Here is an 18,290-nt window from a genome sequence, read left to right on the forward strand (position 1 = left end):
TTGAGAAGCCCCCTCTGCACATTCTGGAAAAGTCTTACACATTTTTTCTTTTTAAGTGCACTTTAGCAGACTGTATTTTTCAAAGAATTTGTCATTTCACCCAGGTGGTCGAATTTATGGACAGAGAGTTATTAGCAGTATTATCTTATTATCCTTTTGTCTGAGGAGTCTTACACAATGTATCCCCTTCCACTTATCACATTTGCAATTTGTGTCTTTTTTTTCTCATCTGTCTGGTTAGAGGTTTATTAATTTCATTGTTTTTCTTTCAACAAAAAATTGGAGATGGATGAAATGGGTGAAGGTGGTCAGAAGGTATAAACTTCCAGTTACAGGGTAAGTAAGATCCAGAGATATAATGTATAGCATGGTGACTACAGTAACAATACTGTAGTCTATGTCTGAAGGCTGCTGAGTGAAATCTTAAGTTAGAGATCTTAAAAAGTTCTTCTCACAAGGGGAAAAAAAGTGTAACTATGTCATGATGGATGTTAACTAAACTTACTGTAGTGGTCACTTTGCAATATATACATATACCAAATCATTATATTGTATATCAAAAACTAATACAGTGTTTCTGTCATGTCTCAATAAAAAAACACCTGGTATTAGTTTCACTGATTTCATCTATTGATTTTCTGTTCCCATTTTTATTGATATCTATCTAGTCTTTATTATTTCCTTCCTTATGTTTGCTCTGCTTAAATTTGCTCCTTTTTCTAATTTCTTAAAGAAAAGCTTAGCTCACTGATTGAAGACCTCTTTCTTTCTTTCTAGTATAAGCATTTAATGATATAAATTTTCCTCTAAGCTCTGCTTAAATCTGGATCCTACAAATTTTGATATTTTGTATTTTTATTTTTACTCAGTTTCAGCTATTTTCTAATTTATGCTATATATCACTTCATTTATATTCAAACTGATCTGATAAGCCTTGAACTGTAGGAAAGAGTCTAGGCACAAACATTCACCTTCTGCTTGTTCTTTCAAATGACTTGGGAGAAACTGAGTTTCTAAAAATATATGCAAGGATAGACAACTACCTTAATACTATCCAACTATTTTTTTTCACACCTCCCCACTATCAACGTTTATCCTAACATAAATGCATCATCCAACCACAGCAGTAGGATGATCTGAATTAGAACAATGAACATAAATGTTTCCTTTGGCTAGGATCATGCTGATGTTTCAAAGCCTACATGAGAAGTTTTTATATCTTAAAAGCAGAAAAGAATATACTGGGAAAAAAGTTTCTAATTAGAGGACTTCTTAGGAGAAGATGTAAAAAACCATAACATTCATAACAGATACTCCTTAAAATTAGAATAAAATGTTTTTGAGAAATACCAAACTTTCAAATTATACTTTCTAATTCATGGTTTACAATCATAAGGACTAAAGACAGGTTCAATATAAAAATAATAATTTAATAAAACAAAGTTTCTATAATTGATGTTCTTATTACTTGGTTATTATGTCAAGCAAAAACTATGAGAAAAAGACACTGAAAAAACGGAGGGCAATGAGTCTGAGATGTGAAATAGCTAATATATAATTTTCTTGAGTAAAAAATATTTTAGATACACGTCCAATAATAAATGCATATGAAAAAATTAACTTGAACATGCAAAAATTCAACAAGGTAAAACAGAAGGTAAATCCCTGGAATTAGGGGAGAACAGCCTAGAAGTGAGAAAGATGAAAAATCAAATGAAAATAACAAACTCAAACTCTTATTCCTGTAATTATATTCTTTGTTGATTAATGCTCTTTTACTTTACTTTTCCTACAATTAATAAACATTTCTACATACACACTGAATTTAATCCCAAATGTTAGGCCTCACAGCCTTACACTCAGAATGGTACTTGTTAAGAAAACCCATGTTCTTGATATTCGTTTATTAGTAAAAACTGTTTTATTAGACTCAACCCCAAAGACAAAAATAAACAATAGGTAAACAAAAGCTATAAAAGACCAGACAAAACACCTAAGCCAAGACTACTATTACGAATGATGATGATTCCAGGCTTGAAGAAGGATCCTAATAACTTACCAATAACTCCAAGACTGGTTAGCCGAAGATACTCAAAGGGTCGTGTTTTGCTGACAGTGTGCAAAAAGGGGTATAAAAAAAGTGGGATGTGTGCTGCAAGAAATGCGGACCTGAAAGAAAAAAAGAATTGCATTCTGAGCCTAGAGCTAATTTCTAAGGATTCTGAACATTCAAATTCCCAGGTGGTTAATTTTGTAAGGCCTTTAACATTGCTTGACTGAGAAATCTCTAGGGAAGATGGTTACTGGTCTTTAATTTAGTCCAGTGGTTCTCAGCTGGGGTAATTTTGACCCCCTCGGTCATGTGGCAGTATCTGGAGATATTTTTAGTTGTCACAGCTGAAGTGACTGACATCCACTGGGCAGAGGCTGGGATGCTGCTAAAAATTTTACAGTGCACAGGACAGTCCCCTGTTTTCCCCCTTCTCCTACCACAAAGACTTTATCCAGCCCAAAATGTCAACAGTGTCAAGGCTGAAAAACCCTAGCCTAGACCAATGGTTAAAGGAACACGAAATTTCCCCTGAAACCAGTACCAAGTATTTAAAAACTGATAAAATATCCAACTGCAAATTTTAAATATAGGTCATAAAATGTACTTAAGTGCACAAGAGATTCTCCTATATGTCTTCTCTTACCTAATTTATGAGTGAATAACAATATTAATAATATTCACAGGTACAAGCTGACAAAACCTTATAAACCAAGACAACAAAATAAAGCAGCCACTATCAAGGTTTTATCTGTTACACTTAAATACACTTCTTTGTTAGAGCTTTCAGATAAACCAAGTATCCTAAAAACACTTTTATCTGCAGTCAGTATGTTCAGCAACTAATATGCAATCAGTCTATTACTTTATATAATTTGTAACAGTTACACCTTACAGGAGAGTCAATATCCCAAAATTTTTACTAAATACTCTTTTATTTTTCCTAAGTACTTAAAAGTAATTTTCTTAGCAAAGTTTCTAATGTTCCAAAAGGTCAGTGCCAATCCAGCACTCAGATTTTATAAGGAAAACTTGACAAAGAGAGGAAAGGCTTTAATAAGATGACTATTAAGCACCTTAAGGCCATAAAAGCCACAGAGCAGATTTCTGAACAGAATCTCCCCTTTCTTAATTTGTCAGATACAGCAGTAAGGCAAATATTTCTCAACTTGCACATCAATTCTCATTTATGACAGATGTTGACTATTATCCTGTGTTCAAAAAGGTTCTGAAGCCAAATCCGGCTTACTATGTGAGAATTCCTACTAAATACCATGCACTGTGCCTCATGCATGGCATAGTGATGCCTACCATGGATTCGGGAGCAAGTAGTAGCTGTATACCTGACTTTTCCTGAGAGGTGATCGCCACTCCTTTAAAGTTCCTTACTACCAACAGGTAAAAAGTAAATGAGACAAGGGAATATTATTCAGCCTTAAAAAGGAAGGAAATTCTGACATATCCAATATACTGATGAACCTTGAGGACATTATGTTAAGTGAAATAAGCCAATCACAAAAAAGCAAATACTATATGACTCCATTTATAATGAGGTATTCAGAATAGTCAAAATCATAGACAGAAAGAAGAACAGTGGTTACCAGAAGCTAGGGGACAGGGGGATGGGAAGTTATTCTTTAATGGGTATAGAGTTTCAGTTTTACAGGATGAATAGAATTACAGAAATGGATGCTGGTGACAGTGGCACATTATTAATGTGTTGTTTTGTTTTTTTTTATAGACCCCATGGACTAGCCTATTGGGCTCCTCCGTCCATAGGATTTTCCAGGCAACAGTACTGGAGTGTGTTGCCATTTCCTTCTCCATATTAATGTATTTAAAACTACTGAACTGAACACTTAAAATCAGGACTTCCCTAGTGGTCCAGTGGTTAAGAATCTGCCTTGTAATGCAGGGGATGTGGGTTCGATCCCTGGTTGGGGAACTAAGATACCACATGCTGCAGGACAATTGGGCTCATGTGCCACAACTATTGAGCCTGTATGCCACAACTAGAGAGAAGCCTTCAAGCCACAATGAAAATTTTGCATGTTGCAACTAAACCCAACACAGCCAAAAATAAATGAATAAATAAAAATAAAATAGTTCAAATGATATATTTTATGTTATTTATATTTTACCACAATTTAAAAAATCAATTATAAAAGAACATGTTACTATGGTTGATGCATGTTGATGTTTGGCAGAAACCAACACAATATTGTAAAGCAATTATCCTTCAATTAAAAAAAAAAACAAAAACATGTTAAATAGTACCATATTGCCACTACACCAAAATCTGGTGAAATTAGAAACCAGAAATTCTTCAGGAAAAAAAAAAGTAGGAGTCCTAAAGATCCACACCCACACAGGTGCACCCTCCTGCAAGCCCCTCCTCTCATCATTCAGAAGAAGTTTAGGACCACATTCAATATAAACCTCTACCCTCACATCCATCCAAAGTATTTACCTGGTTTCTGGGTGTGATGCCACACATTGCAGTAATGCTAGAGCATTGCAAACTCTGTTAGACTGGTGTGCTGTCAAGGTGGGTGGGTTGATAGATGGATAAATATTTACAATTTCCTAAAAAATGGAAATCAACACCATATGAGCACGGAATAACTTTAATTCCCATGGTATGAAGGCCAACAATTTTAATTTTGTATACCCTATAAGAACAGAACCATCAAAGAGGGGGCAGAAATAAACAATATTCCTTTCATCACAAATATACCTGACTGAGACTATTTGAAACATATTATCCCTAGGAAGATTTCTAAGGAGGGAACTGTGGTTACCCACACTTTTCCCTATATTCTGCATCATCTGTTGAGGCTTTCACTTGAGGGACACCCCTTCCCCCACCTTTGTCAACACCCTATTTAGGTTGTAGTGAGGAGACAGTTGGCCAGAAAATGTCAATAAATCAACCACTTTAACTCATAAAGAAGTTTCTGTTTCGTCATGTAGCAAGTGCAAAAAGGAGGAGATAAGAAAGTATGCATATGTGTGGGGATATGTACAAACAGCAGAGAACATATGTATTCTCTGCCAAAAGGTGATGATTTGCTGAACACAATTCCATTTATCTTAACTGTAAAATTTTTATACAGAAAATGTTCCCATAAGAAAGACTAGTTTCCTGGGTACATGCAGTACAGATAGAATATGAATTTACTCAACAGATTTTAAATATTAATCTAATTATTAGGAATGTGGACAATACTTTAAAAGATGATCATATCTTGGTTCTTAGGACTACATCGTATCAATTTATTCCATGGAAATGACTGTTCTAGTCAGAATCAAATATTAGTTATTTATTCTTTAATATACAAGAATACCCACCTTTACTCCTATGGCTGTTATATTTTTACGCTAGCATTTTCTTTACCCAGAATATACCTTTCAGTTCTTATACCGCTCTCTCCACCACCATCCCTACTCCACCTCGTTATGCAGTATTATTTTACAGTACTCCTAAAGCTGTGTTTCTCAAAGTGCAGTTCTTACATCACCTACATCAAAATCATCTGGGAGTGGGAGCTGCTTGTTAAAAATACAGAATTTTCATTTTAGACTAAATAAATAAAATCTCCTGGGTAGGATCCAAGAATTTCATTTTAATGAGTATCTTAGATTTTTCTATGATTCTTACAAATGTTAACACTTAAAAAAAAAAACTTACCAAAGTTTTCAAAATCATTTGTACAAAGGCAGAGAGATACAATTGTGATAATTAGAATGAAATGCAACTCATGGCTATATACACCCACCTGTAAAAGTGCTGCAATAGTACCAAATGAATGCCACAGCATGGGTGCAAGGTCAGGAACAGATTCTCGCTTCTTACTTAACTCCAGCAAAGCATTTTCCCTCGTTTCAGGACTGGACAGCTCGTTGATCCACTGATAGATCTTTTCTCTATCCACCTGAGCCAGTGCAGTAGGCACAGGCTTCAAGTGAAAATAAGAAAAGTAAAAGTAAACATGTGAGTTTCATTAGCATCAAACCAAGTCTTACTCTGCTATAGCCTTTAGAGGGAATATATATTTTGTAAATAACAGGGCATCTTTTTTAGCAACATATACTTGATGGAAACTAATTCAATAAAACACACACACTCCTTAATAATACCATATTTGGAAATTTGCCCTACAGGTATACTCGGGTTGTACTGAAGACATCAGAATGTTTACTGTTGTACTATTTTATTTTTTTATTTATTTTTTTTAATTTTTAATTTTTTTTAAATTTTAAAATCTTTAATTCTTTGTTGTACTATTTTAAAAGCGGAAAACTTGAAATCTATAAACATCTATCAAAAAAGAACTGGTTAAATATGTATGGGTACATCTTTATTTGGAATACTACACAGCCCTTTAAAAAAGTAATCTCTCTACTGTGCTGATACTAAATAAGAAGCAAAAAAAACAGAGTGTAAAATAGCTTACATGCTTCCATTAACACAGACATGTATTCTTATATATTTACATACAACATTTCTAGAAGGACACATAAAAAACGAACAGTAGTTACCTTTAAGGTTAGAATCTATATGGGAGACTTATTTTGCATTGTACACAATAAACTCTTTTACATACAGTTTAAATTTTTTAACCACGTGACTACCATAGTTTTTGAAAGAAAAAGTCACTCCCTACTGCTCTTCATTCCCCAGTAACTCCAGCATCCCCCTCCATTAAGGAGAAAACTTACATAATTTTGGAAAAGCTCCCCCCTCTAATGATTCTTATACAGTCTCTACCTCCATCCCTTGGAGATTTACTCACTATTTACTCATATATAAACTATATAAAGAATCTTTCATTACTGTGCTATAAAGAATCTCAATATTCCAATAAAAATTTGAGGATTTCTATAATTCTTCACATTTTCAAACAGGCTTGGTTAAGTTCCTTAATTATTCTTACCTGAAAAGTAAGATGAAAGACTAGAAAAATGATTACCACTGCTACTTCAGGCTCTGAAGTCCTAACAAATTCATGGCTATTTCTATTCCGAGCCAAATATTGTTTCACTTCATTCCCCGCATCCCCCAACCATGATTAACAGAGTAGGTAGACAGAAAAGAGATCTACACTTGTAGATTAGACTGCGAATGCTCAGAGGAATTAACTTGCTCAGTTCACCCAAGTACAAAGTTGCATGTTCTAATCTTTCTTGAACCATATTACACAGCTTCTTACAGGATTTATTTATTCCCGTAACACCTTAGTGTGATAGAATAGCGACTGACCCATCCCATATGATATAAAGATGAGGAACAAAAAGCACACTGTCTTCGCTAAAAATCAGAATGAAGTCTAAAGTGGACTCTGAGGGGTACTCACATTTACTCTACTCAAGCTGAACGATCGCCTTCTATAATTAGAAGCTCAATTAGAAGCTTTTAGCTTAATGTTTATCATTTCTCTTGTGTGCTAGAAGGAACCACAAAGTGTTCTGCTAAATGGACTATGTACCCTGCAACTTAAGTCCTCCTTAAGTGCCTCAGAGTAATCTGCTAAAAGCTGTTTTGTAATTCCCGTCAGTGATGCTCAAGAAAACATGAGGTTCCTAAATGATGTAGAAGGAATAGGGTAGTTTTCTGATCCCCATTCCCAACAGCAATAACAGTATGGTCCATGCATTTGCCTTTCCTATGCTGCCACAGATAGGCCTTCAACTTTAAAAATTATTTTTGGAAACGTAATTCCACCGGAAGATAGGATATATTTATTTAGAGTATTACATCACCTTAAAAGCTCAGTGAAAACAAGGGCTAAAATTGTAGCTTTGGGTCTCCTGCCCACAATCTCTTGGACTACTTACATTCCTAAAGAGGGGAGTAGGACAATGTTCCAGCAATATAGCATCTATCCTGATTAGTCATTACTCACTCTTAGAGGCCTGTCATCCAGATACTACCATCAGTAAGCTCCACCATCCTCTCCAGAGTCAACCTATGACTTGTTTCCAGCACTCCTGTACCCTATCCCATCCTGGGGAACTCTAGGTGAACACCATCAGGCTGCAATGGTAGGTACCAGCTAGCATATAATGGATTCGGAACTCCAGGCCCTGTCTCCACATATTCCCATTTCCAGAGCTGGTTTGACTCCAACATAGAAGACTGTGCCCCTGGAGTGATGCTGGCACTCTAAAGGGCCAGTGTCTGGTAATCCCTATGGCCATGACCACCGGCTGCCAGTAATACTCCACCTTTTGAAACTACTATGGAAATTTTAGCCTCTATGAGACTTTGGTTCTAAGAGAGCTAGGGAGGTCTGTCAGTTCAGTTGCTCAGTCATGTCCAACTCTTTGTGACCCCATGGACTGCAGCAAACCAGGCTTCCCTGTATATCACCAATACCCAGAGCCTGCTCAAACTCATGTCCATCAAGTTGGTAATGTCATCCAACCATCTCATCCTGCCTTCAATCTCTCCCAGCATCAGGGTCTTATCCAATGAGTCAGTTCTTTGCATCAGGTGGCCAAAGTATTAAGAGTTTCAGCTTCAGCAACAGTCTTTCCAATGAATATTCAGGATTGATTTCCTTTAGGATGGACGGGTTGGATCTCCTTGCAGTCCAAGGGACTCTCAAGAGTCCTCTCCAACACCACAATTCAAAAGCATCAATTTTATAAAAATTAAAAAAAAAAAAAAAGGCACCGATTTTTCAGTGCTCAGCTTTCTTCACAGTACAGCTCTCACATCCATACATAACTACTGGAAAAATAATAGATTTGACTAGATGGACCTTTGTTGGCAAAGTAGTGTCTCTGCTTTTTAATATGCTCTCTAGGTTGGTGATAGCTTTTCTTCCAAGGAGCAAGTGTCTTAATTTCATGGCTGCAGTCACCATCTGCAGTGATTTTGGAGCCCAAGAAAATAAAGTTTGTCACTTTTCATTGTTTCCCCATCTCTTTGCCATGAAGTGATGTGACTGGATGCCATGAACTTCGTTTTTTGAATGTTGAGTTTCAAGCCAGCTTTTTCTCTCTCTTCTGTCACTATCATCAAGAGGCTCTTTAGTTCCTCTTTACTTTCTACCATAAGGGTGTGGTCATCTGTTTAACTGAGGTTATTGATATTTCTCCCAGCAATCTTGATTCCAGCTTGTGCTTCATCCAGCCTGGCATTCCGCATGATGTACCCTGCATATAAGTTAAATAAGCAGGGTGAGAATATGCAGTCTTGATGTACTCCTTTCCCAATTTGGAATCAGTCTGTTGTTCCATGTCCGGTTCTAACTGTTGCTTCTTGACCTGCATATAGATTTCTCAGGAGGAAGGTTAGGTGGTCTGGTATTCCCATCTCTTGAAGAATATTCCACAGTCTGTTGTAATCTACACAGTCAAAGGCTTTGGCGTAATCAATAAAGCAGTAGATGTTTTTCTGGAACTCTCTTGCTTTTTCTATGATCCAGCAGATGTTAGCAATTTGATCTCTGGTTCCTTTGTCTTTTCTAAATCCAGCTTGAACATCTGGAAGCTCACGCACAGTTCATATACCGTTGAAGCCTGGCTTGGAGAATTTTGAGCATTACTTTGCTAGCATATGAGATGAGTGTAATTGTGTGGTAGCTTGAACATTCTTTGGCATTGCCCTTTTTCGGGACTGGAATGAAAACTGACCTTTTCCAGCCCCGTGGCCACTGCTGAGTTTTTCAAATTTGCTGGCATATTGAGTGCAGCACTTTAACAGCATCATCTTTCAGGATTTGAAATAGCTGAACTGGAATTCCTTCACCTCCACTAGCTATGTTCGTAGTGATGCTTCCCAACACCCACCTGACTTTGCATTCCAGGATGTCTGGCTCTAGGTGAGTGATCACACCACTGTGGTTATCTGGGTCATGATGATCTTTTTTGTATAGTTCTTCTGTGTATTCTTGCCACCTCTTCTTAATATCTTCTGCTTCTGTTAGGTCCACAGCATTTCTGTCCTTTATTGTGCCCATCTTTCCATGAAATGTTCCCTTGGTATCTCTACTTTTCTTGAAAAGATCTCTAGTCTTTCCCATTCTATTGTTCTCCTTTATTTCTTTGCACTGATCACTGAGGAAGGCTTTATCTCTCCTTGCTATTCTTTGGGGAGAAGGCAATGGCACCCCACTCCAGTACTCTTGCCTGGAAAATCCCATGGGTGGAGCCTGGTGGGCTGCAGTTCATGGGGTCGCTAAGAGTCAGACATGACTGAGTGACTTCACTTTCACTTTTCACTTCATGCATTGGAGAATGAAATGGCACCCCACTCCAGTGTTCTTGCCTGGAGAATCCCAGGGACGGTGGAGCCTGGTGGGCTGCTGTCTATGGGGTCGCACAGAGTCGGACACGACTGAAGTGACTTAGCAGCAGCAGCTATTCTTTGGAACTCTGCCTTTAAATGGGTATGTCTTTCCTTTTCTCCTTTTCCTTTTCTTTTTCTTCTTTCCTCAGCTATGTGTAAGGTCTCCTCAGACAACCATTTTGCCTTTTTTCATTTCTTTTTCTTGAGGGTGGTCTTGGTCACTGCCTCCTGTACAGTGTTACAAACCTCTATCCATAGTTCTTCAGGCACTCTATCAGATCTAATCCCTTGAATCTATTTCTCACTTCCATTATATAATCGTAAGGGATTTGATTTGGGTCATACCTGAATGGTCTAGTGGTTTTCCCTACTTTCTTCAATTTAAGTCTGAATTTTGCAATAAGGAGTTCATGATCTGAGCCACAGTCAGCTCCAGGTCTTGTTTTTGCTGACTGTATAAAGCTTCTTCGTCTTTGGCTGCAAAGAATATTATCAATCTGATTTCGTTATTGACCATGTATAGATGTCCATGTGTAGAATCTTCTCTTGTGTTGTTGGAAGAGGGTGTTTGCTATGACCAGTGCATTCTCTTAGCCAAACTGTTGGCCTTGGTCCTGCTTCATTCTGTACTCCAAGGTCAAATCTGCCTGTTACTCCAGGTGTCTCTTGCTTTCCTACTTTTGCATTCCAGTGCCCTATGATGAAAAGGACATCTTTTTTGGGGGTTAGTTCTAGAAGGTCTTGGGAGGTCAGGTCAGTATAATGTGGCCCTCAGGTACAACCTTAGAGAGGAGCTCTGCAGCCACACTAACAAGGAGGAGGAGGCAGTGAGGGCAATTTGGTACCAGAAAATAGCTGAGGTAGGGACCTTCCTTTTCATCACCCCTGATGAATTCTGCCCCAGATTTAATAGCAGAAGGTAGTTTAAACCCACTGAATACCTATTTGTTATGGGATAAATAGTTATTTTTTAAAAAGTGGGAGTTCACATACATAGCGCTTACTCTATTAGGCAATATCTTAAATAAATGCTTATTATCACAGTCATTTCTTAGATGAGAAAACTGAGAAGTTACTTAAAAGTGGCAAAGCTCAGAATCTGAATTCAGGTGGTCGGGCAGCAAAGTCCATACTCTTAACTGCCTTGCGAATGCTGCTTCTCACTTCTTTAAAGATTCAATTCAGTTCAGTCGCTCAGTCGTGTCCGACTCTTTGTGACCACATGAATCCCAGCACGCCAGGCCTCCCTGTCCATCACCAGCTCCCGGAGTTCACTCAGACTCACGTCCATCTAGTCAGTGATGCCATCCAGCCATCTCATCCTCTGTCATCCCCTTCTCCTCCTGCCCCCAATCCCTCCCAGCATCAAAGTCTTTTCCAATGAGTCAACTCTTTGCATGAGGTGGCCAAAGTACTGGAGTTTCCTTCCAAACAAATCCCAGGGCTGATCTCCTTCAGAATGGACTGGTTGGATCTCCTTGCAGTCCAAGGGACTCTCAAGAGTCTTCTCCAACACCACAGTTCAAAAGCATCAATGCTTCAGCACTCAGCTTTCTTCACAGTCCAACTCTCACATCCATACATGACCACTGGAAAAACCATAGCTTTGACTGGACAGACCTTTGTTGGCAAAGTAATGTCTCCGCTTTTCAATATGCTATCTAGGTTGCTCATAACTTTCCTTCCAAGGAGTAAGCATCTTTTAATTTCATGGCTGCAGTCATTAGGTCTAATCTAAAGATAACTTTCCAAAAAAACTATTTCCTGTGACTCTGTGACAATAAAGATAGGGAATACATAAAAACCGCAAACAAAAATGAAAACACTACTGTTGTTAGTTCAGCAGAATCTGATAAACAACCAGCACCCAATATCATTGATACTAAGAGAAATTTTCTTCTTAATGAGATTTGAGGTACTTAATAATCATCATTGTAATGGGAAGGGTCAATTATAGTTTGACATAATTCCCTACATCAAATCAAGGTTCAAATGGGCATAATTTAGCTAGTGCTGACCACCAACATCCACCCACACACAAACATACACACTCCTTCCCTACCTCTACCAACACATCAACAAGTAATTTTGTAACATACAAGGAAATTTAGTTTTTTGGAGAATAAAAATATTACAACCCCTTTTTTTTTACCCTGAGGTTTGCAGGATCTTCAGTTCCCTGACCAGGTACTGAATCTAGGACCTGGAAGTGAGATCGCTGAGTTCTAACCACTGGACTGCCAGGGCATTCCCTACTTTTTACATTTTGAACTATGCACTGATTTCCATATTAATTTATATTACTAGACAACTGATAAAATACTTTGTACATCATCCCTGAATAAAATCCCAAGGCACAACTGCAACATCTCACTAGATCTTTAATTTTATTTATTTTTGGCTGCACTGGGTCTTTGTTGCTTTGAAGGGCTTCCTCTAGTTACAGTGAGCAGGGGCTACTCTTTGTTGCAGTGGGCGGGCTTCTCATTGCAGTGGCTTCTCTTGCTGTGGAGCTCTAGGTGCGTGGGCTTCAGTAGCTGTAGTATGCGGGCTTGGTAGCTGTGGCTCACAGGCTCAGTCCCTTCACAGCATGCGGAATCCTTCAGGACCAGGGATCGAACTAGTTTCCTTTGCACTGGCAGGTTCCCATCCACTGTGCCATCAGGGAAGTCCTCACTTGATCTTGATGGCAATATTAACTAAAAGCCCGATGCATCTGCCTCTCCTTCTGAAGCCCAAAGACTATTTAGGTACACCTTTCACAAAAATGACTAGGGCTTCCCTGGTGGCTCAAAGGTTAAAGCGTCTGCCTCCAATGCGGGAGCCCCGGGTTCAATCCCTGGGTCGGGAAGATCCCCTGAGTAGGGAAATGGTAACCCACTCCAGTATTCTTGCCTGGAGAATCCCATGGATAGAGAAGCCTGGTAGGCTACAGGCCATGGGGTCACAAAGAGTCGGACACAACTGATGGACTTCACTTTCACAAAAATACGAATCTGAAAATTGATGACTTCCTAAAAGGGAATGGGATGTAAAAGAGAAGGTAGGGTAGATGAGGAAAGAGAGGGAACTGTATTATACTCTTATTTTTCAATTTAGCTTACGTATTTAGGCTGTGCTGGGTCTTTGTTGGTGGCTCGTGAGCTTTTTCTAGTTATAGGGTGGGGGCTTCTCGTTGCCGTGGCTTCTGTTTCAGAACACAATCTCTAGCGCACTTGGCTTTCAGTAGTTTCAGCAGGTGGGCTCAGGACTTATGGTACCTGGGCTCTAGAGCACAGGCTCAACAGTTGTGGCACACTAGCTATGGGCCTAGCTGCTCCATGGCATGTGAGATACTCCTGGATCAGTTATCAAACCTGTGTCTTCTGCATTGGCAGGCAGATTCTTTACCAGTGAACCAGGAGGAAAGCCCTGAATTGTACTCTTTAAAACATGGTTTCACTGAACGATCACAGCATCATGGTATCACCCTCATTTTACAGCTGATGGAACTATGAGTAAACAGTGGGCAGATTTCTGCCCTCCTCCAGTTCTCTATTTAAAGATCACCTCTAAAGATTCTTAGTTCAGTTGCTACAATTCTTCTAATTTATAATTTACTAATATACCTCTGAGGCTGTGGCTGATACAAACTCAATCTACTTGCACATACCATCCAGTGACAAAGAAGCAAATTCATCTAACTTACCTTTTGGAAACGGGGGCTTCCCTGGTGGCTCAGATGGTAAAGAATCTGTCTGCAATGCAGGAGACCCAGGTTCAATCCCTGGGTTGGGAAGATCCCCTGGAGAAGGGAATGGTTACCCACTCCAGTATTCTTGCCTGTCGAATTCCATGGACAGGGGAGCCTGGCAGGCTACACAGTCCATGGGAACACAAAGAGTTGGACACCACTGAGCAACTTTCACTTTCACCTTTTGGAGACTACCTAACTTAGACACACTAACAACAGAATACTACCACACAAGCAGAGGTTAGCAATTTCTGAATCAAATGAAATTTCTAGATCATTTCCTCAGAAAAATATACAATTGTAAACTGTCTTGCATGTAATTTACATTTACCTAAAATTTACAAATAATTCCAGGGAATTCATAGAGTCTACCTATAATCCATTAATAGACCTAGGATTAAGAACCTGTTTATCAGGTTTAAGACTAGGAAAGACCCTGGGACTTCCCAGGTGGTCCAGTAGTTAGAGGACTCTGCACTTCCACTACAGAGGGCCCAGGTTCAATTGTTGGTTGGATTGAGCTTCGTGTGTGGCCAAAAAAAGTTAAAAAGAAAAAAAAAAAAATCAGAAAGACCTCAATTAGCAAGTAACAACACAAGTACCTAACTGGAATGCACACTAGACTGGGAGCTGGAAGTGGTTTCAAAACGGTTTTGCCATTTCTAGAATTGTGCTGCCTACGATAAATCATTTACTTTTCTGAGCCTCAATATTCACTGGTTAAATGAGGGAACTATATTAAATAATTAAGTCTTAGTTGCCTCTAAAATCTCAGAACTTTCTTTAAAGTGAGAGACTAAATGGCTACCAAACAATTTTACTGAGGCATAATTTGCATACAATAAAACTGTTATATATACTCATTTAAGTATACATGTCAATGAATTTTGAGATATCTATATACCAGAGTAACCACCACTGCAATTAAGATACATTACTGGACACTCCATTATCCCCCCAAATTCTCTATACTTCTTTCAGTAAACCCCACATTCAGCCCTCCATAAACTAGGTTTGACTTTTCTAGGAACTTTTAATAGGAGGCAATATTTACTGAACATACTAAGTGCCAGTCACTGTGGATTACCTCAAATTATTCTCAAAATTCTAAAAGAAAGAGGTTCAGGGGATTTAACTTACTGGAGTTCACATAAGCAAGTATATGGCAGAATTACATTGAAACTCTAGTCTACTAACACTTGTCTCTAGAATCAGTGAGCCCTACTTAGTCCACAGGACTGAAATCACAAATATTCCAAGCTGAAGAAATTTAATATATAAGAACCCAATATAGAACTTTAAGCTTGATATTCTGTTGCAGTTGGATTTGAGTAAACAGTGGGATCAGTGAACATACCCAGAAACTAAGTCATCTATGAGAAGTCTGATTTGGACTATTAGTTATCATCCTCAAAACTTTCAAGATCAGAAACAAGATCAATTATATTTAATTATATGCTCATATATAACCTGGTTAAAGTCAGTGGTCCTTTTCTTTTAATAGATTAAAAGGAAAAAAAAAATTTTTTTAAGTTCATACTATCAAAACTCAGGAGGGACTCATTCTCTTCTTACCTGTCTATTGGTTTATATGTAGAAAATGTTATTTCAAGTAAATTTTTTCTTTCAATGAAGCCTAACATAGGCAAGACATTTACCAAAGTGAGTCATTAATGGTTAACTCCAAGTGTCACAAACACAAACTCCAATTAACTATACTGATAGTTGGTCTCCCACTTCTAAAAAACCTTAACACAATGTGAAAAGGAGAAAGATATTTATAACTTAAAAGAGACCTACATTTACCCATAAATGGGAAAGAAATATGATCCCTCCTCTTGAGTAAATTTTAAAAAGTTGTTGATGGCTCTCTTAAACAGAAAATGGCTAAATCTATCAGCAAAATTTCATGTTCAAGGGCCAAAAAAAAAGTTGGTTTTCTTATCGATGAATATGTGACAGTGAATACAAAATGGAATTTTGTATTCCAGACTGTATTCTGACTGAAATAGAGATTATTTTCCAAAGTCTGGAGAAGGCTCAACACATGGCTTTTGGTGTCTATATGATGATGAAACAATAAGAAAACTCACTTTCCTAACAGCGCCAAAGGGAAATACCAAATTAGCTTAATATTTGTATCTTTATAAAAGAAGGGCCAGAATGTTCTTCAAAATAACTTTTAAAAATGGAAGTGAATAAACAAAGACAATTCGGTCAACTTGCTTAAATCTTCAACAGGAGACAAAGAAGGAGACAGTGTCTAAATTAGATACTTCAGAGTGCATAATGTTCTTTTTACTTGCAAAAGAAGAGGGTATCTGGGAGTCCAGCACTGCTTCAACAGAGATATGAAATGACTAATGCAGCTGCTAGTTACACAGTGAGGGAAAAACAAGGGTTTAAGAACGTTAGAACTGCCACTGGAAATTTAAAAAAGAGCATACACAGTGCATCTCCTAAAGGCTTACTTTTGGCTGTTTTAGATCACTAGCCTAACATTCATTACAGAAGATTCACGGTATACGTGAAAATTTGTGGTTCTGTTAAGCTGAAGCAAACTTCAAGGTCCATAGCAAGTGATTTGTTACTTTGCTGATGCAAGAATTAGAGTCCGAAGGCTGAATTCTGGGAGCAAGTCATTTAACCAGTGAATGAACCCAGTCAACCACTTCAGTTCAGTTGCTCAGTCATGTCTGACTCTGCAACCCCATGAATCGCAGCACGCCAGGCCTCCCTGTCCATCACCGGCTAGCACTTTCTTATTCTTATTTAATACAATCCTGTGTGGTACTTCTGTTTTTATTTTGTTAGATTTGAGAACGTAATTATATTCTGTGATGGCAATAATGAAGACATTAGGACGAAGTATTCTGTAAAGAATGAAGAGTCCAACCTACTTGAAATTATTGGTATAATAAAATATCAAAAGAGTCAATATTTAAGATATCCCAAATGATCTCAATTCCTCCAATCAGTGAATAACATACTGCATTCATATGTGATCACATTCTCCTTTGATCCTACTGCCTCCCTAGATGAAGTCATTATTTATTTGCAATTAAAAAATAAAAGGTATACACAAACACAAATTTTCATCGTGAGACAGAAAGCAAGCATCTTCTCAAGCAGTTTAGATTACTGTAGGCACTGTTGGATGTCTTACTGACACAATTTTTAGTGAGGAATATACACCATCAGAGGATGAGATGGCTGGATGGCATCACTGACTCAATGGACATGAGTTTGAGTAAGCTCAGGAGTTGGTGATGGACACTGAGGCCTGGCGTGCCACAGTCCATGGGGTCAGACGTGACCAAGCGACTGAACTGAACTGATACACCATCAGTGTCCCTTTAACCAGATGAGAACAATACAGTCAGTTTAGCCTAAAGGAAGGCACTAAGGATTGGGAAAGGGATGGCTCAACTTTTTTTTGCTTCAGTCTCTTTATTAACCAAATATTCCAGTGAATAAATAGTACAAATGAACTTAGAGCGTTTGTGTAGTCCAAATAGCAAAACGGGTGAAAAAAACACCAAAAGTTCAATTTCTTAATAAAGGTAAGTCACTGTAAATTTAATTGAAGAAACATGCATTGAATATTTTAAGTAATGAACCAGAGCTCTAATGGCTGTTTGAAAGATGTATTAGGGAGCAACTGAAAAGAAAAGTTGAATAGGTAGAGACTGGGGAGGCACAGGGCAAACAGCAGCTTGGTATCAAAACCTAGAGAAGTCACAATCAGATTCTGAGACATAGACAAGCCAACCTTAGAATTCTTTGTTTAAACTGTCCCCTCCAACCAGCAGCAACCTCATTTTCTTCTCATGTTAGTCACTGAGTCCTGTCCAACTCTTTGCAAACCCTCTGTCCATGGAATTATCCAGGCAAGAATACTGGAATGAGTAACCATTCCCTTCTACAAGGGGTCTTCCTGACCCAGGGATCAAACCCAGGTCTCCTGCATTGCAGGCAGATTCTTTACTGTTGTATTACATGTAAAACTGGAAGAAACAAAAAAGCTGGAGAAACTGCAGTCACCTAGTTAAGAGATTATATAAAAGGTACCTCACCCCGTTAAGTTTCAAACACTTTAGAAAGAAGGTGCCAGGAGGCAGAGACGCCACTAGCCCTGGAAATGACAAGGCTGTCTGTAACCTAGTCACACCCAACTCACTTTTAAAACTTTAACTTTTGTCTTCTAT

At 38.2% G+C, this 18,290-nt stretch overlaps 1 protein-coding gene across 1 annotated transcript in view; it reads right to left on the reverse strand.

Annotated features, from left to right (window-relative positions):
• The window catches only part of CNOT9 (CCR4-NOT transcription complex subunit 9), a 31,361-nt gene that overhangs the window by 11,376 nt on the left and 1,695 nt on the right, over window positions 1-18,290 (reverse strand). The window contains exons 2-4 of the mRNA XM_018059449.1: window positions 5,830-6,009; window positions 4,521-4,636; window positions 2,060-2,169 (exon numbers count right to left, since the gene is read on the reverse strand). Of these exons, the coding sequence (XP_017914938.1) occupies window positions 2,060-2,169; window positions 4,521-4,636; window positions 5,830-6,009 (406 nt within the window). The remainder of the gene's footprint in view (window positions 1-2,059; window positions 2,170-4,520; window positions 4,637-5,829; window positions 6,010-18,290) is intronic.

The sequence above is a fragment of the Capra hircus genome, chromosome 2 (assembly GCF_001704415.2).
Source record: "Capra hircus breed San Clemente chromosome 2, ASM170441v1, whole genome shotgun sequence".
Lineage (NCBI taxonomy): Eukaryota > Metazoa > Chordata > Mammalia > Artiodactyla > Bovidae > Capra > Capra hircus.